General features: G+C 33.7%; 2 protein-coding genes across 2 annotated transcripts in view; one reads left to right on the top strand and one right to left on the bottom strand.

Moving 5' to 3' along the window:
* The window catches only part of LOC129958593 (neuroligin-4, X-linked-like), a 37906-nt gene extending 25852 nt beyond the window's left edge, over positions 1-12054 (bottom strand). Inside the window, exons 1-4 of the mRNA XM_056071174.1 lie at positions 11507-12054; positions 9658-9804; positions 5750-5897; positions 969-1154 (exon numbers count right to left, since the gene is read on the bottom strand). Of these exons, the coding sequence (XP_055927149.1) occupies positions 969-1154; positions 5750-5897; positions 9658-9804; positions 11507-11986 (961 nt within the window). The 5' untranslated portion in view covers positions 11987-12054. The remainder of the gene's footprint in view (positions 1-968; positions 1155-5749; positions 5898-9657; positions 9805-11506) is intronic.
* A 4444-nt stretch (positions 12055-16498) lies between these two features.
* Positions 16499-18017, top strand: LOC129959558 (uncharacterized). The gene has a single exon (XM_056072468.1). The coding sequence runs from the start codon at positions 16842-16844 to the stop codon at positions 17997-17999; it is 1158 nt and encodes a 385-aa protein (XP_055928443.1). The 5' UTR covers positions 16499-16841; the 3' UTR covers positions 18000-18017.
* Positions 18018-24987: the final 6970 nt, after the last annotated feature.

Genomic DNA, 24987 nt, shown 5'->3' with positions numbered 1-24987 from the left:
TGCATAACATTGGAGCCTTTTTCTTCAAATTTTTAAATTTGAAGAAAAAGGTTCCAAGAAGTATATCTGCAGCATCCAACATACACCTTTACCAAATTTGGTCTAAAATCAGCAGATAAAACTTTCCAATTTTTAGTATTACAGAAAAGATATCACAAAAAAAGAGCCAAATTCGACAATTAATTAACTACTTTGACAGATTATGCAGTACTTCATATGCAGTATACATACCATTTATGGGCTGGCATAAAAATGACATTGTCAGTAGTCAAAAGAAATTCTTATTAAGTGATGCATCAACTGATTGGCAAAATCTTAAAAAAGTCAGAAAAAGAAAGTAGAGGGATAAAAAAGTTTCAAAACAACCAGGAAGAGAAAACAAGACATGGATACCAAAATAATATTACAGTACAAAGGTGGAAATGAAACATCCCAGGTTTTCAGAATAATTCATAATCTTCATTTACTTTCTGAGAATCTAAAATTCAAATAAGGAAATAAGTTTTCAACCCAAAAATATTATTAGAGAAGAAAAGGATTACTTCAAAGAAAATCAAACACACAAAGGTGTTTTTTCACACAGGCACAAGAGGTGCTTGCCTTGTGCAATAAAAACTTGTGGATCAATAAAACCTACTCAGTGTACAACAAAACCAAATCAAAATGAATTTATAACAATGAACAGGCAGAAAGGCCCCTGAATAATTTTACACACATGCTCTCATTATATCAAATCTGCTACAGCAAATGTAGAATTTTTATTAAAGAAATTTAATACCATTTATATGTCGTATTATAGAGAGAAATACAATGATGTGACAATTAAAAACACTGCCCATAAAAATGCAAATTGCCTATAATAGATGAAGTCGAAAAATAAATGGCAATAACAAAGAAAACATAGTAAAAATAATGAAATTGATACAAATATTAAAAAAATACAGATTAAAATAGAATGGCATACTTACTTCCAAGTCTAAGAGAAAATGCATGAATACCAGCACTTGCAGCACCAACTCCAGGTCCAAAGAGAGTAATTCTCTCATTATCTCCTTTAAAAGCTTCGATATTGTCATAAACCCATTCAATGGCCAATGCCTGATCCAATAAGCCAAAATTACCAGCAGATGAATTTTCTCCAGTTCCATAAAATCCTAGAGTGGACATTCTAATTAAGAGAACTCAAAACAGAATAGCATATTAGTAATAATTGATCAGTAATTAAATTATATAAGAAACCCAAAATACAAGAGAGTATGAAAAAAGTTTCTACACTAGCTATGTAGAACATCAACATAAAGCATCAAAGAGTTGTGCTACCAGCAACAGTGACTTAAATCTTGATTATGCAATGTGTCATGTCACATAGATGCATTTATGCTGATAGTTGTTTTAGAGATTTTTTTTTTGTAGTCATTTAGTAACTGCAGCATGGAAAGAATAAAAAGGCATCATCTGCAAAAATTGGCCATAAATCTGGAATTGGCATGCAGATTATCAGAAAAGATAAATAACAGTACTCAAAAACAAGATTAAAAAAACAGAAAAAAATTCGCATTTTTACATATTTTCTGAACTCTAAAATAAACACAAAATAGTATCACAACTTAAGAAAAATGACTTCAAGTCCATATTCCAGCAATAACGGGAACTTTGGAAACAGCATACAACAAATCTACGAGAGTATTTTGAAGGAGATAGAACTCAAATTTGGATATCGATACCACTTCTTGAGAACAAAGCGGTTCTGAAACTCTTTAACACATACGAATTAAAAAATAAGAAGCAGATATTAATACTAATCTTTTTTAATAAAGCAAAAAAAAAATGAGATTATTAAATTACAAGTTGCTAACTCTTCAAATGTTGTCCATTCATAAAAACATAAAATTATATATAAAAACAGAAGGCACAAAAATCAATTAAGTTTTGAGTTCCAGAGCAGGAAACAAAATTTCACACTAATAAATCTACTTTCATTTAATGATTGGTTGATTTGGGTTTTATATTATATTATATTATATTATATATATATATATATATATATATATATATATATATATATATATATATATATAATGATATTTTAAATTCTTTAATTTAAACCAAATTAATTTCTAAAACTTTATCTTAATTTAGCCCATAGTAATTTCATCCTCTTATTTCCTGATACAATTCCACTTTCTGTTTAATTATTTCCACTGAAGCTGTGTAAAAATTACTGCGCAATCAAATCTACATATCAAGTGAAAGTGATACATCCTTTGCCCTTCTTAAAGGTCACCACGTATATTGAATTGGCGCATGGATGAAAATCCTATGTTATATAGGACTAGTGATCATTTGTTTCTTCCTTCTCTTCTTTATTTCTGTTTTTGTGCTTTGCTGCTCTGTTTGTAAATAATCATGCCTGCCACCCGGAAGAGAATAAAACGAAATTAAAAATACAATGTCTCGCCTATGTCTTCAAGCCTGCATTCTGCTTCAACAAAAAAAATGTTACATTATATATATATATATATATATATATAGCACAAGAACCATATTTGGTCAAGCTTGCCAGAACTTCCATTTAAAAATCCAATACAGTAGAATTTCTTTCAATGCTATATATCCTACATTCCATCTTCATTGACATTCATTCTGAATTTATTAATAATCATAAATAGAAAAATGTACAAATTAACTTTCGCTCTCGTTGTTAAATAACTGCTTGTGTCTTTACTTACAGAGCATCATAAAGTAGACACATAACATCCAAGCAATCGTCTAGTTAGTATTGCTAGACATTCTATGGTAATTAAATTATTGTGACCACTCATGTTTCCATTTGTGTGTGTCTATGCATTTTTAACCCGTTCAGGACCATGATCACATATAGGTGATCATGCGATTCTCCCTTCCCGCCTCACGGTATCTTATATGATACGAGCCTTTCCCACTCCAGCAGCCCACAATCACGTATACGTGATTTCAATTTGGAGCGTTTTATTTAAATGGCACTAGATGGCGGTTGAAGTCCATTATAATTTTGAAGTACATCTCAAAGAGTGCTGATCTTCAATATACGCTTTCCGTTCTAAGCTTTTTTTTTAATTTTTTTCTTGATCCGGGGTATTTAAACATGTAAGTAATTGCACGTGTTCGGCTCTTTCGAGAGGATTGGGCATTTCAAGGGCCATGATTTATTTTGCTCTGGGTTTTTGTTTACATTTTGACTGGGGGGGATGATGGAATGCTTATTGGTTTATGTAGGGAAATATATTTTTCGTTTGCAGTTTTGGGATCACTACATAGTATTTTGTTTGTTTTTGATCAGTTCTATTTTGCCTTCCCATTACGAAAAGAATGAAACAACAGTCTAATTGTATGGCTTTTGACCTTTCTGTGTGGGGAGGCATTCGTTTCTGTTCTAGATTTGATAGATTTATTGGTATAAACAAAAATTTTCTTAAACAAAATTGAAAGTGTTCAATTAAGCACTTCAAGAATAATTACTGGCCTTCGTAATAGCTGCCCTAATGATATTGTACTGTACGAGAGTAATCTACCATTTCTTTCTCTGAGAAGTCACTGCCTTTCAAAATATTACAACAAGCTCTAAAGCTACAATAATCAGCACAGAGCTTCTGCTTACCTCACATTCATGGTATAATAATAAGCATTTAAAGAAACACAGTCCTTTTTCCTTCGCAGAAGAGATGGGTCTGATGATGTGGAAGATCTTCTGAAGATGTGGAACCACATTCTTTAAAGCCCTATTGGAATTTTAAGTTTGGCCCTGATCGAATTCATTTCCAAAGTGATCTCTTGACCAGGGTAAGCAAAGAATCAGAGTTACCTGAATTTACTAGACAAATGGCTCTAGAAACAATTTATAGCATTCCATATCAGGCTCTGAAAATGTACACTGATGGCAGTAAAGGAGATGGCGGCGTTTCTGGTAGTGGCGTGCACATACAGACTCCTGAAGGAGCTACTGATATTTTGATTAGAAATCCTGACAACTGTTATGTTCTCAAGTCCGAACTTATTGCAATCTATAAGGGCCTTCAATATATCGACACGTCCACTGAACTTGTCTTCAGGGACATTTGGATTTTAACGGACAATCGTGCATCTATATAGTACCTCTTTCATTGTACAAAAGTGGGGAATAAGACTAGCATGAATATCTAGATCTTATTGCCTGGCTCTCTGCAGAACACTCTGCACACTTACAGTGGGTCCCCTCAGATGTTGGTTTAAATGTTAATGAGATAGCCGATAACAGCTAAGACAGCCTCAGCTGATATATTTCATGGCGACCCAACACTAACCTATTTTGAAATCTCCTATATCAAAAAGATAGTCCGGTGCACTTTGAAGGGTCCCATCTGCTCACCCTTGGTACTTTGGTAAAAATCCTGGTTGGTGTCACCGTCTGAATATCTCTAGAAAAAAGCAAACGGTTCTCACTCGTTTTTTGAGTGGACACACCAAACCCCTACCTTCCAACATGACCGGAAGATATTTGCTGAATGTCCTTGATGCAAGGCAGATCAAGCCCCAATCATATTCTTAAATGTTTAAATTTTACTTTTTTCAGATTTTAAGGGAACCTTTTTTGTTTTTAGACTTTTTAGAGATCTTTGATTTCATGGAGGTAGTATAGTGCAGCTATACAACTTGGGATCAGAAACAACAACAACAATACAAACAATTTATTGGTAAAAAAATGCATGTATGATTTAAATGGATTCCGACGTTCTTGTTGAATGCTTTGGTTTTTTTCGTTAGGAGAATATTGGAAAGTGCGTTCAGATGGCTGTTGCTGGGGGGGGGGGAGTGAAATATTATAGAATTTTTATATTTATAACTTTGTTTTCATGTGTATGCTATTTGTTTTCGTGGGTATAGTTGAGTGTTTTACTTATTTCATTCATATCTATTAATTTTAGTCTTTATATTAATACATATTAAGTAGTAGAATATTACAAATATTACTAGTAAGATTGTAGTCATTACATTAAAATAATGATTTTATATGTTTTTTTTTTGTTTTGTTTTTTGTTTTTGTAAAATCAGGCTTAACTGCGAAAACTGCGTGGGCCCACGGCGGAGCTCCACTTTTGAGCGTTCGGTTCTGTGACAGCGTTTCGTTCTCCGTGTGCTGATCCTGAAGGGGTTAATCATTTAGATTTCCTCGTTTCAATACAAAAAGATAGATATGATAATACTTTAAGGAAGATGTTCATGAAAGGGTGACTGCAGATTTATTAAAAACCAACAAAAAGTTTGACCTTTAAAAATGATGGACACAAGATTGAAAAACAGTTAGGTAATGTTGGAATGTTAATACATAAGTATCAATTAAATATTACTGAAAGAACCTTAAAATATAATAAAACAGCAAGCCTCAAGTAGAAACATAATGCTTTTCATGAAACAGAAAGATGTTAATAAATATCAATTTCCACAAGAACAAATTTGTTAATATATTTTTTAAATAATTTTTTTTATTAATTGTCTTTATGTTTTAGTTTAATACAGTTTCATTTTTTTTAAAAAAATTCTTAGAGTTTTGATAATTATTCAGTTTAACAGTGCAGAAATTTTATATAAAAAGTGTTTTCTCTTTTAGTTTCCCTAATATTTGACATTCTCTTTTATTAGACTCCTTGCTTAGCTCAGAAAACTAAAATTTTACTGTACACATCTGATTCCAATTTAAAAAAATTTCAGAAATATATATTCCTTAGAAAGATACCTAGTGGTCCTAGACGATAGTTAAAAGTGACAACAACTACTTCTTGTGATGCTGCAAACATCTGTGCAGGAAAAGTATTAGCACTACCATGGTCCCAGTCACCTCCATGAATATAAACCATGACAGCATATTTTTCATTTGATGTAACCTATAAAAGGTATCACAAAGTTATTTAAAAAGACAATCTCTCTGGAAATAAAGATTTCCTTTAAGCTTGCAGATATTTTACAATTAGTAAAATGATTTATGAAGTTGGTTTTTACATTTAAAATTTTTTTTAATAATTCACTTCATTAAAAGCCATTTTACCATTAGCTAAACAACATAAAAGGCATCCATACAATAATGAAATGGTTTGTTTGTCATTCATGGTATAAAAAAAAAATTCCGTTCTGTAGCAAATGAGCTTACAGAAAAGCAAAGAATATTTATAAAAAAAAGTAATATTTTTTATAAACAAAAACAATTTAAATATTTTGTCAGATATACTAAACCTTGATAAATTATCTACAGCTACTTTTTCTATTTAAAGTATAAAAGAATTAAGCAAATATTAGACAAAAGATTAAGTAGCACAGTATATGTTACTTAATATGAGAACCAATGAATAAAGAATAGTTTTGACAGAAAATTTTACAAAGCAACACAATCAGTAATGCATTCCAATAAAAAAAAAAGTAAGATTATGTGATGAATGAAGCTTAGAAGTTTCAATCAATAGATTAAAATAAATTTTTATCCAAAATATCAAACAGAAAATATTTAACTTTTATACTTAAAGAATTTAAATGCTTTGCAGTTCAACAAAATGAACATCAAAAAAAATACTACTTTTAATTAAAATCTAGAAGTACACAAACTGTACAACAGGGTGCATAGTAATAAACTGCAGCAAAAATTAAGTACTTTTAAGCACCTTAATCAAGAAAATTAAGCACCTTTGTACATGTATGCATAAGTAAGCTGTGTATTTTCTAAGCATAGAATGCTTTCTGTTTTACAATAACACATTGTTTTTACTGAATTTTTATTTTAATTAATTTTGAACATATATTATTTAAACTTCAATATTTATTTCTGTATTTGCACTTCATCTTCTATTATAAAACAAATTATGTCTTTCTGGTTTTAACAAAAATATAAAAATTATCAAATTATCAATACCAAAAAATTAAGTAGACTTTTATAAGGTTAAGCATTAAAGATCTGCAATCTTTTTCCACATTTCTTAAAATCAATGAATTGCCAGTTTCTTTAAATGGATACGTCTTTTTTTGGAATCTCCATAGTAATATAGAAAAATAACATGATCAAAAAAGTTTGTATTTGATTTTTATCCTTGCAACAACAAACAAACTTCAACATAGCTGTGATATAAAGACTAAATTTCCTCTTAAACTAACTCATTACATTTGGCAATTTTATTTACAGTCTTATAAAACTAAGAACTAACACTTTCTGGAATGGCTAACATCATAAGATTGGTAAAACTACCATGAAATTAATGATGGAGCAATGCCATGATCTAAATGATTTTTTTAGGTCATTTGTTTTAAAAGAAAAGAATTATAATATCCAAAAATGGTCAGACTATAAAAAAATTGTCTTATCATTTCTGAAATTTAGTAAAGACATTTTTTTAAGCATTTAACATTCCAAAAATTTAATAAAAAACTACTCTTTAATCTATTTACTTACTTTAAGAAAATTTAAAGAAAAACATGATTATATATTTTACAAAGAAATGAAAATGCTTTAATAAGTCCTTGCTTTCATTATAATGGAAGCAAACAACTTATGAAGTTAAAAAAAAGTTATCTCGGTAGTTAGATCCAAAATGAAAATTAAAAAAAAAAAAGGCAGTTACAACATTTTTTTAAATATTTCTCGAATCCAGAGCAAGTGAGGTTCACTGTAAGTGATTTTAAAGCAGTTTCATCTATGTTCGATGTATCTCTTTGGCACACCAAATTCATCCTGCTATATTCTTATTTTCCGTTGATCAGACCAATCTGTGTATTAATCTTTAATAATATATAAAAGGCTAAATATATATTTACCCAGCATAAATAAATTCTTTGACATTTAAAACCCTATAAAATGAAATTGGAATGTTTTTCGAATTGCAACAAGTATGGCACATACATTATTTTGTACTTTTCCTTTTGTATAACTATTGCAGTATTTCAATAAACAGTAATGCACAATGTTCAAGAAAGAAGGAGTAGAAAAAAGGATCATTAAGCGTTCAATATCTCAATATGCATTCATACCCTTGGATTCCTTCTCCAGATTTTTCCTTTTTGTTGTTTTCTTTCTTGTCATTTCCGGTAAACACAATTTGACAATCAAGCTTCTGGAATTATTATATTCAATATGTGGGAAAACAAAAAGCTTTCTTAACACTTCTTGAGAAATCAAGCACTTTTTAAGGAATTTTCTCAAAATCAAGCACTTTTAAGGTTTTAAAAGTGGCTTTCAAATTTAAGCACTTTTCCTGATGCTATGCACCCTGTACAAGCATTAAAACATGAATATATATTTCTGTATATAAATGTATATACAAGTTCATTGAAAGAATCAGTTCTTAGACCAGATTTATAATTTGTTCTAAAAATATAAATGTTTAGTTTAAATTTAAAACAAAGATTTAACTTTACAGTCAGCTTAAAGAGTTATGAGATTCTGAAGTCAAAATTCTTTCCCAATCCTTCTTCTCCTACACATGAAAGAAAATTAAAGCTTACAAGAATGTTTATGTGACAGTACAATGACAGAATTAAGAGTTTCCAAAACGAAAAAGATTATGTTTTTAAATTTATGAATTTGTAATTCAGGCTGAATTTATCTTTTGATTAATAGGTTTAAAAATGTCAGAAATGAATGTATCAGAAATTGGAATTCAACAACTGTATATAACTTTAAAAGTTAGTTATCATATACTATAGGAATAATGTGCAGTCCATCCAGCAGTGCATCTTCATCAAGATTATTTTATTTTGAAGTCATAGACCGTGATTATACAATAGAGTGAAACAAAAAAAATCCATTTTGGGAATATTGAATTACAATAGAACTTTATGCCAAAGTGATAAAATCTGGGAAAAAAAAGAAATTTACCTTAACCCTAAAAACATGCAAACTACAGTTTTTGGTTTCTAATAGCAACTAAGAACTTCATTTTAGTTACCTTCCGGTAGAAAAATTACATTTAAAAACTATTAGCTATGCTCTCAGTTCATGCATTAGAGTTCAAATTTTTGAACTTTCATTAAAAATTAGGGTTTTACTGATTGTTAAATATACACAATAGTTGATTAAACAATCCATAGGTCAAGATATGATTTGCCTTATAATAAACAGAGAATATACTTTAATGGTAGAAATGATAATATTATATTTTTAAAAAATGGTGCTAAAATGGACAGAAGAATAAGAGGGAAAAGAGACTGATTGACAATATGTTGGTCATGAGACAAAAGTCGATAAGAATGCTAAGACAAAAATTTTTAGCAATATTAAACTTTAATACTCATAAAATTAACATTTTGCAAGCCACCTTATAAAGATAGAAGCAAAATTGGAAAGAAAACTAGATTATAATATTTTACACATAAAAAGGTTTTGGACAAAATGTGTGTAGTAGGAGAAAAAAATACACAAGCTGAAAAGATTTATTGTGATTGGCTTCTGTTTACTTTCTTAAACTAAATAGAGAGTCGATTTAAACCGAGTTCAAGAATGAACATATTGTGTTAAAGGAAAGATTTTAATAAATTCTTTTTAAGATGCACACATACTTATAGTGAAAAATAAAATACGAATAAAAAATGAAATAAATGAGATAATATATAAATTTCGTGTTTAGAATATTGTTAATTCAAATGTCAAAAAAAAAAAACACTTACTGAAGGTGAAAAAACATTCAAATATAAACAATTTTCATCAGTATCTGTGATACCAGTTTTTATTCCAGTATATACAGGTTGTTGTGGGCAAGAACTGCGATACTGTACTGTGCGTTTAGATGCAAAGTGAGGTTGTACTTGAGGTGGCTGAAAAATGTCTTCTTTTTTTAATTGTACATCACTATAACTAACATAAACAATATACATAAACCATAGAATAAATTAAACACAATAAAAAAACAATATAAAAAAATCCTTTTGGGGAAAATTTTATTCAATAAATAAATGTGAATAACAAAATAAACACTAGAAAATGATGGGATAGTAAAAAGACAGTTACCCATAATTTTATTTTGTAATAAAATTTACAGTTTTAATGAGACAACATGCTATAATTCTTTAAATCTATTTAAGGCTACTAAACATAAAATCTGTGTATGAGTTACAAATTAATTACAAATAATCTTAACATATATGTTTTTAAATTTTATACTGTGGTCAGCAGGCTGAAAACACAAAAATTGAATGTTGCTATTTCTATAAATAAAGCATGAACAATTTAACTGTCTAAATATTATTTATATAATAAAACTTTTAATGTTACTTCATTTAACCTTGTTTTAATGTTAATGGGTGTGTTGGTTTACAAATTTAGATGTAATCTGATATATTGCAAGTAAGTTCAAATCTAAAGTTCTCATAAGTTATTTAAAATTTGTGCAACGACTTCTAAAAGGGAAAAAATATATTTAACCATTAGAGTACATCGCAGAGTGACTAGTCTGATCCAATTCCATGCTGAAAAGAGCCAATATATATTACATGGTAGTACTAATATCTTTGGTATTTTGGGAGAAAAGCCAGTTTGAACTATACTGCACAACTCACAACTAACATTTTTAGATTCAGCTTAAGTTACAAGGCATAAAAGATGCAATCATAATGACTGAAACTTTTTTCTATTAAAAAAGATGAATACTGTTGCACTGATTAATACTTTTCAGTTACTCCTAGATGCCCTTTCAGATAGATTTTTCAAATCTCCTTGGGACTCAAACAGTTAAATTACAACTCGAAACGAAGTATTTAAACAACTGAAAATAATATTAAATAGCAGTTGAAATATATCATTTAAAAAAGAAAACAACATCTGCAAGTAAGAACCACCCTTCAATATGAATAATATATTTTAGCTCACTCTTATAAATAATCTTGAAGAAACATCACAAAAATACAGCAGCAAATACAATTAAAAAATACAAAGGTGATAAAAAAATCAAACATTTCTGAACAGCATGCTTCTTCCACTACTGCTTTTAAATTATTCTTAATCAATCCCAATAAATCAAAGTACAACTCAAATAAAAATAAAAACAGAAGCAAATTTACATAGTAGAATGGAAATATCAGATTTAAAGCACTTGCTGATTTACCTTCCAAATGACCTATTATTTTTTTGCAAAAACTTTCAGCTGTAAGTAGTGAATACTTAAGGAGAATAATCAAAACTTTATAGTTGGAACAGTTTCTTATAAATCAATTTCTAAGAAATTAGGCACATTATAACAAGTATAATAATTTTTGTCAAGCAATCTTCATATTAAAAACATTATGTTTATTTATTTTTGTCTGCTTAGAATCTTTTCTTTGATCTATGCACATCAAACCATAAGTAAAGAAAATACAAGATCTTCAAAAAGCCAATACCAGTGATCTACTTTGTTTGATTTCCCACATAAATATATTCGATTTAAATAAATAATAACTATATAAATAAATGTATATTGTAAAAATATACTATATGTTGTACAATGAAGCAAACAGTTAATAATTAAATAAATTTACTTACTCTAAACCTCCGGTCATCTTCTGGTGTAGGAGGAAGAGCATATGGAATGCCTAAGAATATAGTAATATTCTTATAAATTTTAGGAGGCTGGTTTAATCGGTTATCAGGTCTATCAAATTCCGATACACCAGGACCGTCACAGAGATATACATAAGTACCAACAACATCTCCTACTCTTAGAGAAACTGAAACTGAGCTGTCGTCATTAATCTGCTGAGCTCTATTCTTTAAGCATCTAGAATCGCTATAGATTGAATTAAAACCAATGGGGACGGATGAAGAGCTATCCCAGGCGTGGTAACGAATATTGGGAGAATATCTGTCATAGTATTCATTGGGATATTGTCGACCTCTAACGCTGTCTCTGAAAACATCAGGATAAGGTTTCCTTAAAACTTGACAATGAGTTTTTAAAATCAAAAATATCAATAATACTGATGCTGACAACAACATAGCGTTCCATCTCAAAATATATGTCATTTTAAGGCAGAACTGTTTCACATGACAAAAAAAAAACCGTTTCTGTTTTGATATTCACTGAACCATGAGTGACGTTATCGACAGGACATATCTGCAATCCAAATATGCGGAGTAGAATATATCGTTCATTCCTGGACATGTGGTTTTGAAACTGCAAAGTGAACAGGATTCGCCGAATCACCATGAAATGAATCCGTTCGATCCTGGAACCGATATGTTTTAGATGAAGAAAGTTGCTTGGGTTCACAGGACAATTTTTTTATCTCCTCAAACCAATGCCGGAAAGCAACAATCCCTGTGAATACACTCTCAAGCTATCTACAGGCACTAACAGGAACTGTCCTTATTAGAGATGAATCCTTCGTTAACAAATGGATCGAAACGAACGGATTATCTAAGTGAATGAACTGATCGAGGACACCATTTTCTAAATATATCTTTCGTTCACGAACGACTTTTAGGATGCAGCTATTTTCGTTCACGAACTGTATGGATCGGAACCCTGCCATTCCCGATCGTGTTGACGTTTGCGTTTGTAGATCTGTAGAACTGTGATCTCGCTATTCTCGTTCGCGAACCACTGGGTAAGCTGTGCTATTCTCTTTCGCGAATAATTGTAGGGAACTTGCTATTCTCGATTGCAAAGCACCCAGAACTGCTGTTAGTTCACAGGAAAAAATGAGGGGGTTAGAGGAGTCGTAGTATCACTTGACAAAAGGACGGTAGTGGCATTGTAGGAAGATTGCAGTGTTTAATGCTTCTTTCCGTCATTAATCAAGGAATTTGTGAGAATTGCATGAGCTGGTGTCGATTCCATTGGGATTAAAGTATTTTCTCTTTGAAATCATCGTTTCTAAGTAAGGGATTTCAGAGTATTTTCACTGAAAGGTGATTTACAGAAATGGGGGGGGGAGGAGTACGTGCACTTATATAGTTTGATGAAAATCCATTTTTAGAATATAGTTGTTTAAAAAGTGTTTATTGGAAAGAGGTTATGTAAATGTTACATCTTTTAAATAAAAATTATACGCTTTAGGAATATTTCATATTATAGCATTATAGTAAAATATATAAGACCAAATTTTTCTTTCTTTAGTTTTACATGTTCTTTGATTTTTAAGATAAGATTTTGAAGAAAATATGTCGATTGATTTTTTGCTGAAGTTACAAGCATTGTTAGCGAAAAGCATTATTTATTTAGCAAGTAAAAACCAGTTGTATTTCTTTTTTCTTTGTGTGTGTGTGTGTGTGTGTGTGTGTGTGTGTGTGTGTGTGTGTGTGTGTGTGTGTGTGTGTGTGTGTGTGTGTGTGTGTGTGTGTGTGTGTGTGTGTGTGTGTGTGTGTTCAGTTATTTTCATTTCAAGAAAAAAGTTTCAGAATGAAGAGAATTAGAATGTGTTTTCTGCGTAATTTGAAAACCTATTGTTACATTTGCTAATAATTAAAAAGATGTAGAAATTTATTCTTAAATGCAATGTAGACACTATATTGAAAGAATTTTTTTCTAAATATTTTTTCTTACAATTAATATTTTTTTTTACTATACGCTATACTTTAAAAAAAAAAAGAAAGGTTTCAAAAGTATAATTATCTAAACATTTCTACACTTATATTTCGTTTAGTAGGAAATTGTTTTGTACTTTCTTATGATCTATAGCCTAATAAACAGGCATTTATATTAAGAGGAAAATGTCTATAAAAAGTGCAAATGTATTTAACATCTATAATAAAACAGGTTAGAATTTCTTTCAAGTAATTACTTTCTTGATATTATATCTTTTTTTTTTTCATACAAATATTATATCACACTTAGAACAAACTTAGACTTTGAACTAGATATTTAATATTTTTATTATTTCACATTGAAAAGGAATAAAGCAGAATGTCAAATATTGATTTAATTACATATTCATAGAGGACATATAGTGCGCTAATATCTGACTGGGAAAGTCAAAAATTTGCTAACGGTTCTTGTGTTATACATGTTTTCAATTTGTTTATAGACAGTTTCTATCGGGAAACAACAATTTCTTTTTGTTGTTGTTGTTGAAGAATATATTGAGACAGGAAGAGAAAAAGAAATTTGAAGAGTTTATTTTTCAAGTTTTCAGTTTTTTTTTTTTTTTTTTTTTTTTTTTTTTTTTTTTTTTAGAAACTTAAAAGAAAGAGAATATGATATAATTATAACACTAGAAAAGCGCAAATTTTACTTGTAAATTATGAAACTTTTGCTTTATTATTTTATAAATTATGTCATGATATTAAAAATTTATGGCATGTTATGGCATTATTTCAATTTTAAAGGGGTTTTGTCAAATAATATGCCCCGAACATATTGAATAAAATTGTAAAATTTTAATTAATATTTTTTAAAGATCTAATTTAAATTCTGAAAAGTTTTCTCTTAGCTCCATTTATTCAAGAAGTAACTACTTGTCAACTGGAAGATCTAGTCAAATGGTTCTGTCTACAATTTTTTGAATCATTTTTGCATCATACAATTTATAAATTGCTTACCTATAAACATTATCATATTAAGATATTTATAAAAATGTATATCTAGTCCTACATAGAAAATACACATAACTTAAAAGTGTCAAATTCCCAGAGAGTCATCCTCAGAGATATTATAATTACATAGGCATGTAGAGACTGTTATTGTTATATTCTCTAAAATGGAAAAATAAATAAATTCATTCAGAGAATCTGTACCAAACTGAATAGCACAAAATAAAACCCCATATCCATATAGCTAAGTCTTTTCTTAATTGTGCTACATAAAAATACAGATAAATACTAAATTATTTTTTTATCTCCTTTTAATTTATAATTTATTTTAAAGCCAATTAACAGTATTTTAAATAGTAATTTAGTATTTCAGAAAACGGCATATTTATATAATTAATAATAGACGACGAATATACCTTTTTTACGAGTCTCACCCTAAAAAAAAATGTTGGGGATCATCAACAATTATGTTAAGCCAATGGTAAAAGTATTTATTGACTAAAAATTTAGATTTTATTAATAAAAAAATCTCCTGCATTTAAAAGGAAAACATTTCGTCCGTATCTAAAGCAAGTGAATAATTCAAAAGCAATGAAGGTCACAAACCTGTTCCTTCCTTTCCTTCACTTAGTAATCCCAAAAGAAAATGCGGAGAAAGGGGGATTGGTTAGAGTTACAAACAAAGAACGAGAGACATATCGTTTATTTGCGAATTAAAGAGTCCAATTCATTCGTTTGCGAATGAAAGATTCTAATTCATTCGTTCGGGAACGAAAGAGTCTACTATACGAAATACGAAAGTATAGATTCTCAACCCCCAAATCTTTCGTCCGCAAACAAAATGAAACAAACGGCTTGAAATGGTGAGCAAATGATTTTGAGTCGAATCTTTCAACTGAACGATATTTCCCATCTCTAGTCCTTATTCAGACAGGTAGCTGAATTTAGCATTTAAAAAAATTTCATAAATGTTCTGCTTTAAAAGTATATTGTTCAACATTATGTTTCTATTAGTAATAAAAAAAACTGTTCTTTAGTATCTAGGATGTTTCTATTGAATAAAATTGATTTCATCATTTACATTGACATTCTTGTCATACTTGTGTTTATATTATTTCTAAGTGTCTAGAAAAATAAATGTTGATAGATAGTAAATAGTTTTTTGAATTAGTGAGTACATTGAAACATACATTTGATCATATTTTTTCAAATAACTATCATATATATATATATATATATATATATATATATTTGTAATGTGTAAATAAAAATTATGAAAGCCTGATTTTGTTTGTTTTCCTTTAATGATTTCTACAAATTAAAATGAAATTATTTATTCATAAGTTGCATAGATTTAAAAAAAAGTATACACCTCACATTTCATATTTTTTTTTATTATTTCACACCTTTTATATTTCATAATTTTAAATTGTAAACATAATTTATTCAATATATACTAATTTGAGTTTCATGTTCTTTCCTCTGAGCAAACTGAAAACATCAAAGTCTCCATATTTATAAAAGTAATTACATAAGAAAAAATATATAATAATTTTATTAGTAAGCTTTAAAATAATTATTTTAATCTAAGAGTAATAATTATTTTTAAAAAGAATTAACTGGGGGAACTATATTCATAAGATTTAACATTCAATACAATTTAAATAATATGTAAAAAAGAACATATGTAATTTTTCAAAAACACTGCCATAGTCATTTGTCAAAATGTATCCTTCGGATAAAAAAAAAGGGGGGGGAGGATATGGGAACGGAAAGAATAAAGCGGCACCAAACGAATTAAAAAGCGATATTAATTAATTATGTAAAAACAATAATTCCATTGCAAATACTAATTAAAATTTTAATATAAGAAATAAAATTATATTGCAACGAAGCTAGCCACATGTCTCCGTGGCTCGTTGATAAAACATCGGACTGCGGGCAAAGAGATTGCTGGTTCGATCCTCGGGAAAAAAATTTGTTATTTATTTATTTATTTTCCTTTCAGTTCTTCCAGAAGTTTCTGGAATATTCAAATTATAATTTCCTTAATCCTTGTACGTCATTTCCTCTTTAGTTAGTTCTAGGAATGTTCTAGAACATTCTACATGTATATATAAGAGCTTCATTTGTAGTAACCGAGGTCTTTGGTTGACTTTAAATAAAGTGATATTGTTCAAAAGTGTTCTCTTCTTAAGCCTATAAACGTGACAAGTTTGGTGGAGGCGCCGGGTAACTTCTCAGTCTGGAAGCGGAAGAAATACGGCGAAGCCGCAGACTCTTAAATCTTCCTCCGGAATTTGGACCTTTCGTTGTTGCCCCACGAAAACTGCCCAATCGCACGGAAATGCCGGAAGGAGAAGAAAAACCTCAACCTATTCTGATTTCTCCTGCCCTAATAAGGGAGCCTAAAAAGCCAACAATTTTTACAGGGGATCCTGGACAAGATCCGACCAAATGGATGAAAGAATACCTTAGAGTATCGAAATTCAATCAATGGGATGACACACTTTGCTTAGCTAATGTATATTTTTTCCTGGATGGGACCGCCCGGACTTGGTTTGATAATAACGAAGATAAACTGAACTCGTGGGTCGAATTTCAAGAAGAACTGACAAAAACCTTTGACACCCAACTGTATATAAGGCGAGCAAAAGATCGTCTAAAAGGCCGAGCGCAAAATACTGGTGAAGCTACACAATCCTATATTCAAGACGTACTGGGACTTTGCAACCAAATAGATCCAAACATGTCCGACGAAGAAAAAGTGTCCCACCTAATGAAAGGAGTCGCAGAAGATGTGTACCAGGCACTGTTACCTAAAGAGGTAAAAACGACAGTCGATTTCATTAAATGTTGCCAGTACATCGAGGAAATGCAACAAAAAAGAATTAGACGTCAGAAGTTTTCTCGTTTACCCAATGTTATTCCCATAGCTTCCGTGGACGAGGAGCAACCGTTAACATCGCTGATACGCAAAATTGTTCGGGAAGAAATACAAAGAATGACTGCACCACAAGTCGAAAGCCAATATTCCGAACTACAATCCATCGAAAGCATCGTACGAGAGGAAATCGAGCAATCGTTGGCTCCTATATCTCGTGAAAACTTGGGAAGAGTCGCTCAAGCACCTAAACGCCGCATGCAACCAATATATAGTAGGCCTGCCCAGACTTCATGGCCTCAACAGAACCAGATGCCGAGGAAAACCGACGTATGGCGTACCACCGACAATCGGCCAGTCTGTTTCCATTGCGGCCGCCCAGGTCACGTAGTACGCTATTGCAGAGATAGAAGATCTTCATTTGTTGACCAATTCAAGAACGACAGACGTGACGCAACTTCTTACCGGACATACAATCGTACCGCTGACATCAATCGAGAAACGGGCAGAAATCCTTCACCAAGTCCGAGTCGAGGACGATCGCCTACCCGCCGTTATAGATCGCCGTCTCCCTACAGAAGATATAGCCAGTCGCCGAACCGCCGAAATGAGGAAAACTAAGTTCCGCGACCTGTGTTGGAGGTGAGGCCGCGATTTCTCAGAATCCTCCATTTGCCGCTAAATTGCACGGGAATCGCATCGACGTTCTTCTTGACGACCATCCCGGCAAAGCGCTGGTAGACTCTGGTGCATCTTTTTCTGTCGTCTCCGAAGCATACCGGCGGAAACGGCGGAAAGTCATGTTCAGCGACTCGGAAAACATTATTCTGAAGGTCGCCGACGGCAATTATGCAAAGCCGTTAGGAACTTGTGTCTTTCAACTTACCATAAATGACCGAACACAGCCCTACCAGTTCATTGTTATGCCGAATTGCAGCCATGACATCATTTTGGGTTTTGACTTCTTAAAAGCATCACAAGCTGTCTTGGACTGTGGCCGAGCTGAACTCGCATTTGATGACGTTTTTCAAGAACAGACGGCGCCTCAGACTTTCAACTTGTATGCCGTTTCGGACTTTATCATACCTGGTTGTTCCTTCAAACGTATTATAGTGCAATCACCGGACGTACATGACGCCACTGATTTAGTTGTGGAAGGGAATAAAAGTCTAAGCATCAATCAAGGAATTGCCATTCCCTCCACTATAGCCTCTTTTTTCCAAAACAAGGGTATGCTCTGGGTGGCCAACGGGCAAACACAAGCACGCTACATCCCAAGAGGCATGTGTGTTGGTTACGCTAATTCTTTCAGCACCGACGGCCTAAATACTCTGACCGAAGTGCCTTCATTTGCCGATGTGGAAGTCTCGACGTACACTGACCCAATCGACTGTTCCCAAATGATGGCCGCGACCCTGAGTGCTGAGCAGCGGAAGCAGATGCAAAATCTGCTGCGAAATTTTCAAGATTCATTCCATGGTGGACCACAGCGCCAAAACCGCAAAATCAACGTAAAACACAGGATAAACACCGGAAACCACCCTGCGATCAGCCAACGACCTTATCGGGTATCGCCAGTGGAGCGACGCATAATCAACGACGAAGTCGATAAGATGCTGATGCGAGATATTATTCAACCATCGGAGAGTCCATGGTCGTCTCCAGTGGTGATAGTTCGTAAGAAAGATGGCAGCTGGCGTTTCTGCGTGGACTATCGTCGTCTGAACAGAGTTACTAAAAAAGACGTCTATCCCTTACCCAGAATCGACGACATTTTGGATTGCTTGAAAGGAGCTCAATACTTCTCATCGATGGACCTGCACTCGGGGTATTGGCAAATCGAAGTGGACGAGGCAGATAGGGAGAAAACGGCCTTCATCACTAGTGAAGGGCTGTATGAATTCAAGGTAATGCCGTTCGGATTGTGTAACGCACCCGCCACGTTTGAAAGAACTATGGACAATTTATTACGTCACTTAAAGTGGAAGATGTGCCTCTGCTACTTGGACGATATAATTGTATTTTCGAAGACCTTTTCTGAACATTTGCATCGGCTGCATTGCGTACTTTCTTGCATACAGGAAGCCGGACTTACCTTAAATCCGAAAAAGTGCCATTTTGGAGCCAAGGAGATCAAAATACTTGGACATCTTGTTTCCGGAAAAGGCGTGAAACCTGATCCCGATAAAGTGTCCGCTGTCACCAACTTTCCTACACCGAAGACTGTGCACGATGTAAGAAGTTTCATGGGACTGTGCTCTTATTACAGACGGTTCATCCAAAACTTCTGTTTTCGGGCTAAGCCTCTCCAAGAGCTCTTAAAAGGGGACGCTAAATTCTGCTGGAATAAAGCTCAAAAAGACTCGTTCAGAGACCTTAAATCAGCATTGACTTCGCAACCTGTGTTGGCACTTTTCGACGAAGACGCTCCCACCGAACTGCATACCGACGCCAGTGGGTACGGTATTGGAGCTGTTAGTCCAGCAGCAAGACGGAAAGGAAAGAGTCATTGCATATGCTTCAAGGACCCTATCTAAAGCAGAGCGAAACTATTCGACCACTGAACGCGAATGCCTTGCAGTTATATGGGCGATAGCAAAATTCCGTCCATATCTCTTTGGGAAGTCCTTTAAAATAATTACGGATCATCACTCGCTATGCTGGTTAGCTAATTTACGAGATCCTTCTGGTCGATTAGCAAGATGGGCTTTGAGGCTTCAGGAATATGACGTCTGTATTGTTCACAAAAGTGGAAAGAAGCATGCCGACGCTGATAGTCTGTCCCGAAATCCTGTGCCTGACGACAACGTGCTGAAAACAGAGACCCTGGCGGCAATGATTGATTTGGTGTCGGAACAACGTCGCGATCCATCACTGGCCCAGCATATCAAAGCTTGCGAGGAGTCGCCAGATTTATCAAGTTCGGGGTTCTCTATAGTGAATGACATACTCTGCAAGAAAAATTTTGACCCATCCGGAAAACAGTGGCTTCCAGTCATTCCTAAGAAAATGCGGTTAGAAATCCTTCGTCATTTTCACGACGAGCCTACAGCTGGACATCTTGGATTTTCAAGGACGTACGATCGTCTTCGGAGGAGGTTCTTCTGGCCCCGACTTTTTCGAAGCGTCTGCCATTACGTAAGGCATTGCAGGGAGTGCCAAAGACGAAAGACGGTTCCTCTGAAACCACCCGGATACTTGGTTCCCCTACCTCCAACCGAAATCCCGTTCGAGCGTGTAGGGATGGACCTGCTTGGTCGATTTCCGAAGTCTCAAGAAGGAAATAGGTGGATAATCGTGTGTACGGATTATCTTACACGATACGCCGTCACAAAAGCCATTCCCACTGCAGAAGCACCAGAAGTAGCAAAGTTCTTCGTGGAAGAGATTCTTCTAACTCACGGAGCCCCTAGAACCATTATCACGGACCGAGGTCAAGTTTTCCAGTCAAAGCTCGTAGCCGAAATTAACAATCAATGCAACGTGGTGCATAGGATGACTACCGCCTATCACCCGCAGACGAATGGACTCACGGAACGCTTCAACAAGACGTTAGCGGATATGCTGTCGATGTACGTCGATATCGAACATAAAACATGGGACCTAATTCTGCCGTTCGTCACTTTTGCTTATAATACGGCTAAACAGAGCACCACTGGGTATACTCCATTCTTCCTGACATTTGGGCGGGAAGCCGAAACTACACTCGATACTATGTTCCATCACCCAATCGAGGATACAGGACAAGACTATGTCACGGGGCTAGTAACCCGCGCAGAAGAATCGCGTCAGTTGGCTCGAATCCGCACCTTTGATGCCCAAGAGAAAGACCGACGTCATTATAATTCAAAACATCGCGCAGTGCTGTATCGGCCTGGTGACTTAGTGTGGATCTTTATTCCTATAAGGAAGGTGGGCCGCTCCGAAAAGCTTCTCAAGAATTATTTCGGTCCGTATGAAGTCCTGCGTCAACTTTCGGAGGTCACTTACGAGGTCCAGGACTTTGATCCAAATTCTAGGAGACGTAAGTCAAAGGACATTGTTCATGTGCTGAGGATGAAGCCCTACTACGCTCCAGAAGCCCAAGAGGATATATTTTCAGATTCCACGACCGTGGGACAGGACATACGGAATCCTGATCTAGACGAAGTGGATTTTCAGAAGACGACCCCGCCCTATACCGGACCCATGACAAGATCACGCTCTAAGGACCTTCGTCTATAACATCGAGACGCTGTTCTCTTGAAGAGGAAGCAATGCAACGAAGCTAGCCACATGTCTCCGTGGCTCGTTGATAAAACATCGGACTGCGGGCAAAGAGATTGCTGGTTCGATCCTCGGGAAAAAAATTTGTTATTTATTTATTTATTTTCCTTTCAGTTCTTCCAGAAGTTTCTGGAATATTCAAATTATAATTTCCTTAATCCTTGTACGTCATTTCCTCTTTAGTTAGTTCTAGGAATGTTCTAGAACATTCTACATGTATATACGAGCTTCATTTGTAGTAACCGAGGTCTTTGGTTGACTTTAAATAAAGTGATATTGTTCAAAAGTGTTCTCTTCTTAAGCCTATAAACGTGACAATATAACTAAGAAAATTTGGAGAAAATAATTCAAAATAATATCTTTTAAAAAAAATCAGTTTTTAATAATTGGTCGGCTATTGTAATATTTACTAAACAATGGTTTCGTCAACGTTATCGGCAGACATCACGACATGCTCAGAACGGTTTGTTTGGTACTTGACACGTGACCGTGAATTGAGCCCATTAGGTTCCTGAAGGTGTTCACCGGAATGGTGAGACATGCCAGCTCCAGTGCCATGGACAGCTGCGCTAGGTTACGCGGGTGAGGATCCATGGTGCAAACAATCCGATCGAGATGGATTCTCGATTGGGTTCAAGTCCGGGGAATTGGCTGGTCAAAGGAGTACGGTAAACTCATCCTGGGGCTATTCGAGCCACGCACGTACACTGCGAGCTTTATGACACGTCGCATTGTTCTGCTGGTAGGTGCCATCATCCTGAGGAAAAACAATTCGCATGTAGAGGTGAACATGGTACGCAAGTATAGATACATATTTGTGTTGATCCATCGTGCCTTCCATAATTATGAGTGCACCCAGAGAATATCACGAAAACATTCCCCAGATCATAATGCTCCCTCCTCCAGCTTGGAACCTTCCGGAAATTGTTACAGAGTGTTTGCTTTTAGACGTTCCACACCGTATACGCCAATGTCCATCGGCCAGATGGAGCATAAAACGTGATTCATTGGAAAAAGCCACCTGTCTCCACTCAGTGGAAGTCCGGTTGCGGTACTGGCGTACAAATTCCAGCCTTCGTCGCCGATGAACAGCAATCAGCATAGGTGCATTAACCAGATATCTGCTGTGGAGGCCTATACGTAGCAACATTCGCTGAACCATCATTGTGGAGACACTGTTGGCAGCATCATGGATCATTTGGGCGGTCAGTTGCTCAACGGTTACAGGTCTATTCGCCCGAACGCATCTCCGCAGCCGTCGTTCATCTCTGCCCATGTGGTGCACCACATTTGCCACGCTGATTTTGAATAGTGCATTTTTACCATGCACGGTATACTTTTACCCCGATGGCCGCGAACAGTTTACAAAAAAAAAAAAAAAAAAAAAAAAAAAAAAAGCCGTTTTGGAAATGCTTCCATCCTTGGCCCGAAAGCCAATGATCATGCTCTTTTGGACGTCGGGTAAATCGCTATGTTTCTTCATGACAGCAAGAACTGAAATGTTTTCAGAATGCCTACAACACACTTTATATATCCACCAAATTTGCTCATAACTCGTGCCTTCTGCGATTGGTTATTTAACGTGGACGTCAAAAGTAGGTGGTGGTCACATTAATATGACTAAGACTGTGTATTTACGTAAATTTCTTAATGAATAGCGCGCTTATCATATACAATGTGTACGTTTGATAACAAAGGAGCAATTAGCAGAAAATCCAGTATTTCACAAGCGAACCAAGCATATAGATATAAGACAAAGTCAGACTTCTACTCTTGGGCCTTTACCCTCAGAAACTACTGCACAAACTCGGCTTAAACCGCTGACTCCGTCAGCGGGTTTGTACAAATGCCCTAAGTAATATCACTTTGTTCCCGAAGCTTTGAATAATAAATGTATTGAGATTAAATTTATTTCAAAGGAAGATATGACAGCAGATATCTTGACAAAAGCATTATAAATGCTTGGCAGCATTGGATATTGACAGTGTATATGAATTCTTCAGGCAAATGTATTTACATTGAGTGTGTATGTGCCTGGGGGGGGATAATTTCACTATCATCCCATTTACCCTTCGAACCTGTTACGGATTGTTCTTATGAGAGGCGTCACCTTATATGGTAGTGCGCACCTCATTACGCTGAAGCCCTTTGTATGTGCCCGAAGGAGGATTTGTATGTTGTGATTGTCTTTTCTCTATATCCGTGTCCACTGATTAAAATGACTTAAATTTACTTGCAATATTTCTTATCAATTGACTCTGCACATAACATTTCTCTAATAATAACTAGCATATGTAAATCTGAGCGTCCGGATACATTTAATCATATAATGTAGATGCTACTCATTTTAACTATTTGTTTTTTAGATTCATCAACTGTTGAAAAATAAATAAAAAGATTTATTTCAGTGGGAGAATAAACTCTGTGGGGAAGCTACTACATGAATTTATGTTCTTCTAAATGCTTAGACAACATGCACATATATGCTTACATAATCAATGCTAACAATTTATTGCTTCGTGTGGAAGCATTAATTCCACTGTCCATACAGTATTTTTAAAGAAAGTCATCAATAGTGTATAGTTAAAAAATTATTAAAAACATGATTAGAAAATAAGACATCGTCATTGTTACAAATATGATAAATAAATATTTTCAGAAATGACAAAACATTTTATTTCTCTGGTGTAATTATGGAGTATATACAGAACCAGGTTTTATTAATTCTTTTGATAAGTATTAAGGTAACTTTCAATGACAGTTTAGAGATCCATATAAATATTCAATCATGCCATATAAAAATACAAATATTGATGGAAAAATATACAAGATTCTATGCTCGACAAAAGAGCACATAATGCCTGGAGAAACACAAATGATTAAATATAAAACAGAAAAGATAGAATAATATTAAAATCAATTACAAAGTAACCTTGAAATCAAAAACAAAGCATGAAACTTGATCTTCCAATGATTTAAATCTATTTCATCATAAAATTTCATAACATCCTGAATCTTCTATAATAATTTTATAATTACAAAACTGAAACAAAGAAGCATAAATACTATTAATGCACACAAATAATAACAGAGAGATATGTTAATGCGATCAATATTTTGTCGTAAATAATAACTTTACCTAGCAAACGGAAAATATTAAGAATGTAAACATTATGACATGTTCGTGAAAAGAATATTTATACCTACACTAATACTCAGAATGCTGTGGATAGGGTAAAAACCATCTCATGGATATTTACAGTGTTATTAAACAAAACTTTACTTGTAAATTTACTTCTGATATATTTGTTTAAAAGATTAAAAACTAGTGGAAAATAAGTAT

The sequence above is a fragment of the Argiope bruennichi genome, chromosome X1, assembly GCF_947563725.1.
Source record: "Argiope bruennichi chromosome X1, qqArgBrue1.1, whole genome shotgun sequence".
In the NCBI taxonomy this organism is placed as follows: Eukaryota; Metazoa; Arthropoda; class Arachnida; order Araneae; family Araneidae; genus Argiope; species Argiope bruennichi.
This window is presented reverse-complemented; position numbering and strand designations above follow the sequence as displayed.

Excerpts from the sequence above, each read along its gene's own strand:
- LOC129959558 (XM_056072468.1), top strand. The coding sequence starts at position 16,842 with ATGCCGGAAGGAGAAGAAAAACCTCAACCTATTCTGATTTCTCCTGCC.